This window comes from Haliotis rubra, unplaced genomic scaffold, assembly GCF_003918875.1.
Source record: "Haliotis rubra isolate DU_JTF1 unplaced genomic scaffold, ASM391887v1 Scf34, whole genome shotgun sequence".
Lineage (NCBI taxonomy): Eukaryota > Metazoa > Mollusca > Gastropoda > Lepetellida > Haliotidae > Haliotis > Haliotis rubra.
Window position 1 is genome coordinate 92,036 of NW_025767013.1, and position 12,949 is coordinate 104,984.

General features: G+C 35.1%; 2 protein-coding genes across 6 annotated transcripts in view; one reads left to right on the forward strand and one right to left on the reverse strand.

Moving 5' to 3' along the window:
* LOC124284583 lies at positions 1 to 11,356 on the forward strand. 3 transcript variants are annotated; one of them, XM_046720682.1, is made up of 9 exons: positions 1 to 257; positions 1,561 to 1,668; positions 2,834 to 2,894; positions 3,451 to 3,468; positions 4,622 to 4,728; positions 6,068 to 6,181; positions 7,744 to 7,822; positions 9,424 to 9,525; positions 10,847 to 11,356. In XM_046720682.1, coding segments are annotated over exons 1-9 (714 nt in total). In that variant the 5' UTR covers positions 1 to 255; the 3' UTR covers positions 10,970 to 11,356. The 3 variants fall into 3 exon arrangements, with proteins under 3 accessions (XP_046576638.1, XP_046576636.1, XP_046576637.1); XM_046720680.1 differs by having other exon boundaries at positions 1 to 185; XM_046720681.1 differs by lacking the exon at positions 3,451 to 3,468 and having other exon boundaries at positions 1 to 185.
* LOC124284582 (28S ribosomal protein S29, mitochondrial-like) overlaps positions 11,355 to 12,949 on the reverse strand; it is a 21,362-nt gene continuing 19,767 nt past the window's right edge. For all 3 annotated transcript variants that reach the window (XM_046720679.1, XM_046720678.1, XM_046720677.1), the window contains exon 13: positions 11,355 to 11,970. In XM_046720679.1, the coding sequence (XP_046576635.1) occupies positions 11,885 to 11,970 (86 nt within the window). In that variant the 3' untranslated portion in view covers positions 11,355 to 11,884. The remainder of the gene's footprint in view (positions 11,971 to 12,949) is intronic.

The window sequence follows — 12,949 nt, forward strand, 5'->3', positions numbered from 1 at the left end:
TTTCGCGAGCAGACGAATTTGTAAACGCTGCTTCATCGAGTTTCTATCTTACGTGACTTCGTGCAATTATGTAACCAGACCAGGATGAACTGAAAAGAACAAAATGTGAACTGCAGGGGGAAAATACAAGATGGAATGAAATAAGGCTGAGGCATGGACCTGTCCTGTGGAATCCTTTTCGGGAAGTATGCACTCCAATGATGTATCAACTGGAACTTATAATGTCAGCTCTTAAAGCATCACTGATAAATATCCATGTACGTTTTCAACAGCAAATTAAAGACTGAGCATATGTCAGGTCATGCAAACCTAATTACTCACAAAGAAATATTTTTAAGAAAATAAAAAAATAGACTGGAAAACTCTCCACTATATATAATATAGTTAAATACAGTGGCATTCGTTTACTGTACCGCTCTGTTGTAAAGAGTGGTGGTGTGTGGTCTTGTGCATAGAGCCCAAGTCACCACAGTCCTTGGCAGCTTGACTCCTGAGAGTTTCTAGGACTTCTATACTGCCACACAACAAGTACACGTGACACATGTTGTCTCACCTCAGGCAAGTGAGTTTGTCCAAGATTGCCTCTGTCCACCCAGAAGAAAATGGGTACCCAGTGGGATAAGTCATATATGACTATTAACCTTCTAGAGCCTCACAGGCAGTTTGGGTTATCCAGGGTAATTATGTCCATCATGTTGTATGCGCTTAGAGCATGCCTGTGCGGTGTGGTGTTCAGTTATGACTGTATTATTATAAAGAAAAATATATAGCACTGGATCATATGCAGACTGCTTTATAAGTTGTTTTCTGTGCCTGTGTCAAAACGGACGAATTATTCAATACCAGGCAGATTTATTTCTGCTGTGTTTCTTTTCTACCTTAAAACCCCAAAACTATAAATTCTGCATATTATTTTGAAATGTGTGTCCAATAATATAGGCCATTTGTAAAAAATATATTTCAAAAGGCTTTTGTAATGGGAAACCTAAAACAAGGACAAAAGGATAATTGAATGTAAGAATGGTTTCAGCCAAATAGTATTTCTTTTGTGTTTTTCAAGCTTGGTAACTATTTTGTAAACTTTGAAAACTTTTGGCCAGGTTGAATACATTGTGTCTAAGAATTCATTAAATACAAATTATGGAATATTCATAAATGCACATATAACAATGGAAATATTTTTGTGATGACCACTAACCCAAATAAGAATATATTATATATGCATATCATTTGACACAAACCAATATAAATACAAATGTTACTATTACTAGTTTTTATGTAAAAGAGGTTTAATGTCAATATTGATAATTTGAAATTATGTATTGTTTATTCCTAAAACGATGGTCGTCAATTCCTGACTTTTGTAGCAGATTAAACTTGGAAATGGGTTGCCACTGAGGTTAAGACTGGTGGTGAATATTTCTTACCCTGAGAGCATGCACATTGTGAAAATGTGAAGTCCTCCTTCAGGCAAATGATCTATTTTGACAGATCCAGTGTGCCAATGAAACCCAGGAATCAGTAGCCTGAAGTTTGAGTCTCTACTTGTGTCTGTTCTAGGAGGTCTGAGACAGTAAGGAGAGCTGGAGATTTTCCAGAAAAGGAGAAGGAGGAATTCGTGAGGGCACTGCCCGAAGCCACGCCTGTAGCCTCTCAAGCACAGCAGAGGTAGGTGCCACAGTTATTTTCATATATCAAGCCATCTATTTGACATTTGGTCAGTGCTTTTAATGCTGGTCTGAGCAGATATATTTATGCTGAAACAGTAAAAAAGTGTAATCACAAATGAGTTTAAGGAAATAATTACATTGAGTCATCTATTTGGTAGAAGATATTTAACAGTGTTCTGAACATATGCATTTCGCTGATACAGTATGAAATGCAATCCCAATTGCAAACAATTTAAAAATAATAATTATTATTTTACAATTAATCCTGGTGTGACTGTTACTGGGCAAAAATATCATGTTTAATGTAGCTGATGTTTATTGTGATGTGAAAAAATAACAAAATTATTCCAATGTATGTGCTAATATCATATAACCAACTAGCTGTTTGTAAATATGATATACATTTCTAGCCATTATATTTACTGAAACAATGAATATGTGCTAAATTATTCAATAAGAACATTTTCATTTTCTGTTTTATATAATTGTAGTACAGATATATTGAAAAGATAATGAAAAACAATTTGAAATGCATACCATCTTGTTTCTCTTTTAATCAACAGGAATTGTTACTAAAAAATCACATCAGTATGAAATATCTTTGAAGCGTAACAAATTTAGGATATACAGACACATTGATATTTTAGTAGAGGGCAAAATAACAAAATAATACTACCAATATGCTCATGATTATAATTACACAATTAAGGAATTATGTTTGCAGTTTATCCAAAGAAATGTATGTATATATTGAGAAATGAAAAATCACAAATAATTCATCTATTTCCTTGTGAAAAGATCATATTTACTCATAAACAGGCTTTTCTGCTGTAATTATGATCTATGTAATGGAGACCCAATGAAGGTCTGGGTTAGATTGAACCTTCAGTAACCCATGCTTGTCATAAGAGGCGACTAATGGGATCGGGTGGTCAGGCTCGCTGGCTTGTTTACACATGTCATCGGTTCCCAATTGTGCTGGTCGATGCTCATGCTGTTGATTACTGAATTGTCTGGTCCAGATTTGATTATTTACAGACTGCTGCCATATAGCTGGAATATTGCTGAGTGCGGCGTAAAACAAAACTCACTCACTCACTATGTGTAATGGAAATCACCCTATTCACATATATAGACCAAATGTACTGTTGATTTTTCTTCAGCTATTCTGCTTACATTGTTGGTCATGCAAAAAGACAAGGACTGAATATTGAAGAACCTGTGGTAAGTTGAACAATGTTCTCAGTTTCTGATAAACATGTATATAATTACATGTTAGCTGAGTCACAATTTTTCAAATACATTTTATTCCTGTTTAATTCATCAGCGTGAAGTTGACTCACAAATGTCATGCTGTGACTCTGCACCCTGTGAAAAGGACATATTGTGTGTTAAACGAATTGGCAGGTTTCAGTGGAATTATAAACATGTTAAAGCACAAGGAGTCCCAAGAAGCAGGCTACATGAGAGGGCTTATATAGAGGCCTTGATATCTGTTATTGTGACATACATGATTGTCAACACATATGAATCATTCAGAATTGGTTTTATTCAACATATATGTATGTCACCGTTGAAAAGAGGGCAAGAATCAGATAATGCATGTAAATAAATTATTTCTTTATTTATAAAAGACTGTAGAAACTGTTTCCTGATCTTTGGTCTTTACAGAAATTTCTTTCATTCTTTTTACCAAAAACATCTTAAGCCTTTTGTGTACAGTAATGTACACTGAACATTTGTTTGTGTTAGATTAAATTTGAAAACTCTTCTATTGTAGGTGGGGACTGTGTCAAAGGTTTGCAGATGAATTCCCCATGTTCCTGTTCACCTGCCTTCTTCAACAAATAATGTGTGATAGACCATTAAAGTGAACCAGTTATTGGCAGAAAGTAAATAGTAGAAACTTAAATATAATAAAGAGCACTTGTTCCCATGGAATGAATCATAGAATAATCATTTACAAACACACACACACACACACACACACACACACACACAAACACAAACAGGATTAAAAGGCACTTAAATTTATGGATAATTTCTGATATGTTTTGAAGTGTATGCAAATCTAATTAGAAATAAACTATATTTTGTCTTTTGTAGTTCACACAAATTCAAGCGCAAGTGTTTATCATGACAAAATATGCATACAAAAGGTTAAGGTGCAAAAGAAACATGGGAAATATGGCACTATTTTCAGTTAACATTTGGAAGAATGACAAATATATGATTATCAGACTTCTTTTCTTGAACTGATTCATATTTTTCACAAATCAACAAGTACACCAAAATACATAAGTATTATCAGATCCTGATGGGCAAATATTTAAAATGAAACCTTATCGACTACTGCAGAAAATGAAAGAGTGACCCTTGTCTATAACAAACAAATCTTACAAAGGGCCACCCACCACGTTAAGAAAATCTGTTTAGAAGTAAAAGTTTGATAAAATCCCACAAGTGTGTGGATATTTGTTCACCAATGAGGAAGTGCTAAGTCATTATTGACAGAACTTTCATAAAGCTTTACTTGTTCCTTATTCATTGAGGTAAAGTTACAAGTTAAGGTTTGAAAGGGTTTTCAGAAAAGAATTTTATCAGTCAACTAATGTGGATATTAAAAGAAAATGACAATATAGTGCACTCAAAGAGAAAATCAATGGACAGAGTTATTATAAAAAATGTTTAAGGACTACCAAACCTAATTTATGTCTGTAAACTTACTGGCAACTTCTTGGGTTCGCGTTAACAAATTAAAAAATCTCTGAATACTGAATGTCTCTCTTTTCTTTTGAGAACTCCTACATACTTGGACTAGCAAGCTGGTGTTAATGCAGATTTATTTCAAAATGTTTGAATTGAATTGGTAATAAGTGGCTTATTTTTTCAGTCTGTTGACTGGTATCACTCACTGATTCTGTACAGTTGACAGTAAGGCTCTTTTCCAGTGTGATGTTTTCCATGGAATGAAAAGAAGACGAGGAGACAGTTTTGACTTTGAAAATCTTTATTCTCCTCTGTCATGTGATCATCTGCCACATCCAAGTAAGCTGAGGTAAAATCATCTTTTCACTTTGAAGAAATAAATAAAGACCTATCATCCATAAGATAATGTTTGAATCCTATACAATATATTGTTCGATTACCATGATTATCATTTATTTAGGTATTCTCAGAGGCCAGTATTTGGGTCTAAATCTTTCTAGAATATTAGATAAAATTCCCTATTTGAAATTGAAAACATTTCATACAACTATTATGACTAGTGTTTTAGATTAATAACCGGGAAATAATAAAAGCATTTTATGTTGATTAGTGCTGTGTTAAACAGAATAATGGACTGGGCAGAGTTACACAGAGCTATCTTAACATTAAGACTTGTGTATGTTTATGTTAAAATAGTCATAGTGCAAAGATCGCTTTGTGCTTGTGGGCGCTGGTCACTTGTAGGGGAACACGGGGTTGATTGGGGGGATATAACATGTGGGGGAGAGAAATACAACATAAAATATGTGATGTAGGGGTTGGGGGCAGCAACCCCCATCCTATAATACATTACCATTACCAAAGATCTTCCTGAAAATCAGTTTTGAACCTAACAATCATCATCTATTTTGCCGAGTATGCTTAAACTTTCCTTTATGGTCCTATACATATTAGGTTAATGATATAAAATTTGATTTAGCTCATTATAAATCATTGTTAAATGGTGATTGATCTTGCTGTTATCATAGAGTAGTTCCATCATCCATGGTACACTGGTTTTGTTTGTCAATGTCAACATGTGAAATGGGAGCTTTTCCCATGTGTACATTTTTGTGAACTGGACTTTCAAGTGCATGATAAACCATGTCCTTTTCAGGCCATAATCTGGGTAAAAATGCATCCAGATACTGTGAAATTTGTTACATGTCTGCAGAATGTGTGTTGGAGAGAAGAGTTGTCATACCAGGTTGAGTACTCAAGTAAGACATGAGTTCATTTAAATCAGACCCGTGAAGATCCGGGTTAGAATCGGTCTTCAGTAACCCATGCTTGTTGTAAGAGGCGACTAACGGGATCGGGTGGTCAGGCTTGCTGACTGGGTTGACACATACCATTGTATCCCAATTGTGTAGATCGATGCGTATGCTGTTGATATCTGGATTGTCTGGTCCAGACTCAATTATTTACAGACCGCTGACATATAGCTGGAATATTGTTTAAAACTAAACTCACTCACTAACTCATTTAAATCCAGCCTGTGCAGCATACTTTAGTACATGTCAGAGTACATGTCAACTTTTGTTCCATTTACCCAAGTATAGAGTGTGTATCCCCAAGTCTTGTGGGGTCCTTTTTGCTAAGGCAACAAACTGTTTTGATCTTGCTCTTACAATTAAGAAAATTTCCAGAAAGTGTCAAGAAAGGAGAGCTGTGAAAAACAGTCATGCTGTTGAAAAACACATGTGCATTGACTATCATCTGAGCCAACTAAGACAAAGGAACCAGAAATACCAGCTTTGCAAGTATGACCTTCAGTAATATTTGTCTTTTAATCAGAGATCATTATTAGCTTTGTTGTATTTTTATGCATCTTCAAATGGTATTTTCACTCATTTAGTACTAAATCAACTCCCAAATTTATTGGTAATGCATGTCAACAGTATTTGAAATCGGTGTTGAAAACGGTAACTAAAACATATTTTATTATGATTAAAACAAAACCAAAATTTGGTAACAGTTTACATGCAATCTGAGAAGAATACACAAAAGAAGACAGACAGACAGACAGACAGACAGACATTCAGTAATAGGCCACTGGCCCAAAATACATTCATAAATATAATATACAAAAGTGTGAGTATAAACAAAGTCAGAAAGTGTGGTCACCATAACTTGGTCATCAATCTGATTGTCACACTGTTCTCAATAAACGTTGTGATTGTATGAACCACCACTTCATAATGGTGTTCGGATCTACACCAAAATGTCATATCTTTTGCAATAAAGAAGTTGTCTATCCATAAAAAGTGTTCCTCTTCATCATCACAGCTTCTAAATGCCACTTAAAGAAACTCATCAGTACTTGGTATAGCCAATGGATATTTTTCTGAAAGTTTATGTTTTGCCATGTAAAGAGAAACTTTGTAGAACTGTCATTAGGGAACAGGTCAAAAAGGCTGCATGACAAAATGACAAGTGTTTTGATACTGAAATGAAATATATAACCATTACATACATCTATTGTTTGTCATTTTTTTCTTTCTAATATTGAAACAAATATCTATTAAAACAGGACTAGTATGCATAAAATATACATTGTATAGATGTATAACCTTTTACTATAATATTTTTTGAAAAAGATGTTATTATTATCATTTTATTTATATGGGGCCCTTTTGACTAGGGGTCTGAGGCCCTTTTGACTTTTTGATGCGGCCCTTTTGACTTTCTTGCGGCCCTTTTGACTTTCCTGTTTTGCGGCCCTTTTGACTAGGACCCATTTCAGAAAAGTTTATTGCACTTATAGTAATGATGAAATTTATACCCCAATGTGCTTGGTGCCTTCACAGCATGTAAACATATGACCTGTAGCTTATATGATATTGTGTGAAACGCATGTTTTACACGTGCATTCTAGTATGCTATGTTATGATCGGCTGTTTGAACCAAAATACACAAAATTGCCCTCAGATTCAGGTGGTGCTCAATAAATGTTCATGTGTATAGATGTCTGTAATGAAGTAGAACTTATAGAAGGCATAAGTCTACTACTATCTTTATCAAATATTGATGAATTCATACTGCATCTGGTTTATGAAGGCCAAGGTCATTAACTGCGGAAATATGCCAATATCTAGTTCAACAAACAAAACATGCCTTTGTTTTGAAATGAATATTTTTAAACTAAATTCAATTTATAGGCAGGCAAGAAATACAATGTCAAAGGTTAACACTGAAAGCCTGTCAAATCTATCGATATAAAGGGAGTCAATGTCACAAGATGATTGCAACAACACATATTATCCAGTTTAGTACAAATCTGAAAGTATTTCTGGTTTGGCATCAATTTTTCTAATCATTTCAGAGAACAACAGACATCATCTCCCTTGGAAAACGCTGAGGAAACTAAATTCCAGGAGCCAGATGTGAACCTGAATGTTGAGGTATACAAGTATTTGTATACAATGCTGCATGTTACACCTGATCTAGTGCTGTGTTTGACACAATGTGCATTGTCTTGATCAGTCAAATTTCTCACTGCATGCACTCATTAAGGCATTTCAAACTCCGTGCTATTGGGACAAGTTCCTTTAGAAACTGATGAATACTCTCATCTAAGAGAAAGAGGTCAAGATTGAGTTGAAAATTAGTGCCATAAACATTTTTTTTCAGAGTTGCTTCCCCTTGTGACGTCTTAACGGTAATTTGGGGCATACGCAATCATGAGCCTTGATTGATGTTATTTTATTCAGTGTGGGACATGTATTCTAATTTGGGGCAAATATTTACAGAAACGACTTAAGTTACTCAGTCGAAAATTGGGGACATAAATTAAAGAAGGTACCTTTTATGTGTATTTGATCCACATTTAATGATTGTTTTTCTGATGACATAAACACACCTAGTGCCTTTGTCTTCTTCATATGACTCTTTTTGTTATAGGTTACATTTACTTTCATAATATTAATTATCCCCGCCGCGCGTTTAGCGCGAAGCAGGGGATATAGTATTAGGCTCTGTCTGTCCGTCCGTCCGTACGTACGAAGTGGAATATCTTAAGAACTGTTGACTGGATTCTTATCATATTTGGTACATAGGTTCATCACAGTAAAAGAAAGGTCCCAGTCAGGTTTGGTGACCTTGACCTTCATTTTAAGGTCACAAGGGGACTTTAACGTTTTACCCTTGTCAGCAGCGAGATATCTCAAGAACCGTTAACTGGATTTTCTTCATATTCAAAACCAAGCTTTATCTAGGGAAGGCGCAGGGCCGAGTCGATTTTGGTGACCTTCACTTAATTTTCAAGGTCATGACGACAATGTGAAAATTGCAGCATGTTAAGCTGCATGTTAAGCTTGTCAGCGAGATATCTCAAGAACCATTCGCTGGATTTTCTTTATATTCAGCAACAAGCTTTATCTAGGGAAGGTGCAGGGCCCAGTCGATTTTGGTGACCTTCACCTCATTTTCAAGGTCATGGCAACACTTTGAAGATTTCAGCATATTAAACTGCATGTTAAGATTGTCAGTGAAATATCTCATGAACAGTTCACTGCTTTTTCTTCATAGACTTTCAAGGCTTCCCTTGAATGTTTTTCAATAAGCAATTTCTTTATTACTGTTTTTGCATATTTCATACATTAAGACATTTATGTCAAGGTCAAAGTGAGTCTTGAAAATATTTGTGCGTTTGAACAACTACAGATATCAAGAGAGGTTGACTGGTCATGTTTTTGTTGACATTTAACTTCATCTTAAATTACGACCTTCACTTTCATTACTTTTTAAGTTTGATTTGATAATTTGCGGCGGGGGATTATGTCACCTTAGTGACAATGCTTGTAACTATATGAATGGACATAATTATGTGCCCTGAGGTGGGAGATAGTGATGACCCTGTTTTCTTGATTACATTATCAAATTGTCAAAATGAATAAATTCTTTGAAGGTGTGTTCACAAATGCAAGAAAGCTGAAACTGTTTAATGATGCCTTTTGTTGTTTGGTCATTGCTACATGCAGACACATGAAACTTTCCATTCCAGAGAGACCCGACATGTGAAACACCCAGCTGGACATCTTTTTCAGTGTCTGAACATCTTCCACAACTCAATCTACCAAACTTCCCCAGGAAGCAAAGCAGATTTGTATCCTTCCTAGAACTTATATTAAGATGTGCTGCTATTGCCAGGACAACTTTTGTATCCCTATTCCCAACTCCATCAGAAATTGTGAAATTTTGACATGTCTTCAGCAATAGGTGGACTTGTTAGATGTTAAAGTATATATACTACCCATGAAAAGTTTAGACTCACTTAAAGCACTCACTATATGTTACGTATATATGGTTACATTGAAGATGAATTTCTCCACTTGTGGGAAGCAACTGCAAACCTTATGCAGATGAATTGCACAAGGATCGTTCATCAAATTGCTGAAAAGCATGTGAACAACTGTGTTTTGGTGTGAAGTTTTGTTAAGAATTTACCAATTTTTAACTGAGTTTCAGTATTCATTGAACTCATGACAATAATGTTTTCAATGTTACAGATTTGTTGTACAATACATCAGTTTATGTGTAAATAGTACCTTTAAACAGCATGGAATAGTTTGCAAAATCTAGTTTAGAACAGTTGACTGAAGTAAGTGGCTCCATTTACACTAGTGAACTTTTGATTGATAGTATAGAAATATGCATGCACATAGTTTCATTTGTCAACTCAGATTCACATTAGGACATTCCGAATGTTGTTCTTTCGAACTATGTGATCTGTGAACTGTTGTCTTTTCGTTGACATTCAAGTTTACAGTTTGAAAGGCAGTATCTCAGTAGGGTTGTGGCTGTTAGGAAATATAGACTCGAAAATCCATTTGACATGACAACCCAGACTCAGTATAATATCTAGTCTACAGTATACCCTCTGCTTTTCTTGTACTGCAGATATCTCTAACCAGTACTGATGTTAAGTAATCTATGGTTATAATGAATTCAAAGGGACCAGTAATTCTAGTTTGTTATGCACATTTTCTAAAGTAAACTAAAACATACGGCTAGTAGATGGGACCTAAATAAACCCTAAAAACAAAACACAGTTCATCATAGCTGTTAGTTTGTGATAAATGTGTTTCAATAAAGGTGATTGCAATGTGTTTGCTGGACCAAGTCCTTCATTTGATAAGGTAATTGGTTACATGTGTCCTATGTAATAGTGAAATCTATGACGAGTGATTATTATATCATGAACTTTGATTATGTTATAATTCAACATTATATTCTGATTAGCTTGGCATTGTGTATATATACTTTAAATTATTTGTTGTTATATGCTTGTATTGGCTCTTTGAATGCAAAACAAATTTCCCTTGCGGGACAATAAAGTTTATCTTATGTATTTCAGTCTGAATACCTGTGTCACAGAAAAAGAAAAAAGTTGTAAATGTTTGTCCTTGATAAGGCCTCTGTTCCAGCCACTTTATCAAACTGGCAGGATCTTGCTGGGATCAGCATCTGTGGAACAATTGCAGGAAGAGGAGCGATGGTTTCGCAAGCTCTGGAAGCCAAAAATCACTTCAAAACCTACTGAAGAATGATTCCAAATGATTCTTCATTTTGAGTGTAAGATTCCAAGATCCAGTATGTAGGAAAGACAATTCATGAAATTCATAAAATTGGATTGACAATATTATGAGCTCTGTCATCTTAATGCTTCACTTTTGTTCCTGGTAGCAACAGCACTGTGATCATACTTCAGTCTCAGCTTGAACTATGGTATAACTTGATATATTTTCAACAGTCAAGCAAAACTCAACAGACGAGAATTTCTTCGATACTTTTTCTAAAGATTATGAAGCATTCATTGTATGTTGTTTTATATCTTTGGTTACACCAAACTGACATTATGAGCAGCAAAACAAGAACACAGCATTACTTCCATGCTTTCTTAAGTGTTATGATGAATAAAACCATAATGCAATATACATTTATATATGATTTCTTTATTTACAGGGTTGTTCATATTAGCACAGTGGCATGTGACAATGAACAAACGATAATGAAACATCATAACCACTTGCCCAATGGGAGGCTGATACTGATATCAGTAGTGTCTTATTCTCGTCAGCCTCTAATCTAGGATTGTTGCTCCAAGTAGACTGGAACTTCCTGTCTGACAAATCATTGATAATTGTCTTCAGGTAGAAACACAATAACCTCAAACATATGCCTGCTTATTTTCAGCATTCTACTTTCAGTGTGACAATGAAAATTCAGCATATTTACTTCCAAGCCAAATTCCCTTGACAACCTCATTATTGGGATTGACAGTTAGCTTGACCTCCTTGTAAACTGCCTGCTCTGGAAAACTTGTTGACAGTATGAGCGGTCTCTCTGCCTATGCTCTACGTTCAGTAAACACTTCTCGAGTGGTCATCTCTGAAGCAGGTGAGGTTTTGGCACCTTGACTGACACTTTTCAGAAACTACAGCAACTGGACTACACACAGAAAGTTATCTACTTGCACAAATTCTTGTTAATAAGTATGGATTTAAACTGCTCAGGAAAATTAACTCCTTCTTGCCCTCTTCTGTTTTTCCTGAAAGAGAATAAGATTGGAGAATATTAACCACAGTTTAGGTCATGTGAAACAAGTTGCATAACAGTTGCAAGGGGACAACTAAGTGAAAGTATGGTATATTTCACTCTTATTTTGCCTAATCTAAACTGTAAGTCCCTTATATAATGTGAAGTTAATCAGCCTATTTCATCTGTATTATTGTTGTGGATATACAGTCTGTCCAATATGAGCAACTTTGCATTCACTCCCAAAGTTCACTCAAGAGTTTACTGACATGACCTTTTAAGGAAACAATTTGTCAGATCTTCACACAGAGAGGTACCATATCGGAGTAACAGATCAATAAGTCTGTTTAAGTAACCATAAAAGGTCCTTTTATGGCCGCTAAACAAATATGATAGGTTACTTCCATATGAAGAAGTGTGAAGATCTGACAACCAAAGTCCACATGAGCAAAGAGGTTAACCACATCAGCAAGCTGACAAGCTAAGGATGTAATCTGTGGGATGACAATTGTGATTTAATGCTACACTGCCAAACAGAAGTGTTCATTGGAGCCATTTTAATAACTTTGCATGATGCAGAAGTAATCTGGACTGGAATAACCACACTTACTTCTGTGTGGTTATATAGCTTCAAAGGTATCACTCATATGAGTGAGCATTTTATGCCAGTGTCAGCATAATCTTGTGTTAGCCACAATAAAACAAGACAGACATTATGCAAATCTGTGAAGAATGAGGCTGCCAATGTGGATAATTAAGAGTTCCTAATTTTGTAATACATCTGGGAGATCAAATATTTGAAAAGGTATATCATTTCAAATGAGGTATGATGCACCCTTGACACTGTATTACAATGTAATGAGCCTCTGTCTTCAATAAATATTTAATATGGCTCTTAATTCAGAAGCAGAAACGACAAGACAATGGTTTATCAATAAAACATGACAATTTTAGATTCAGTTATTATTTCTGTCCATTTGACATTTTGAAAC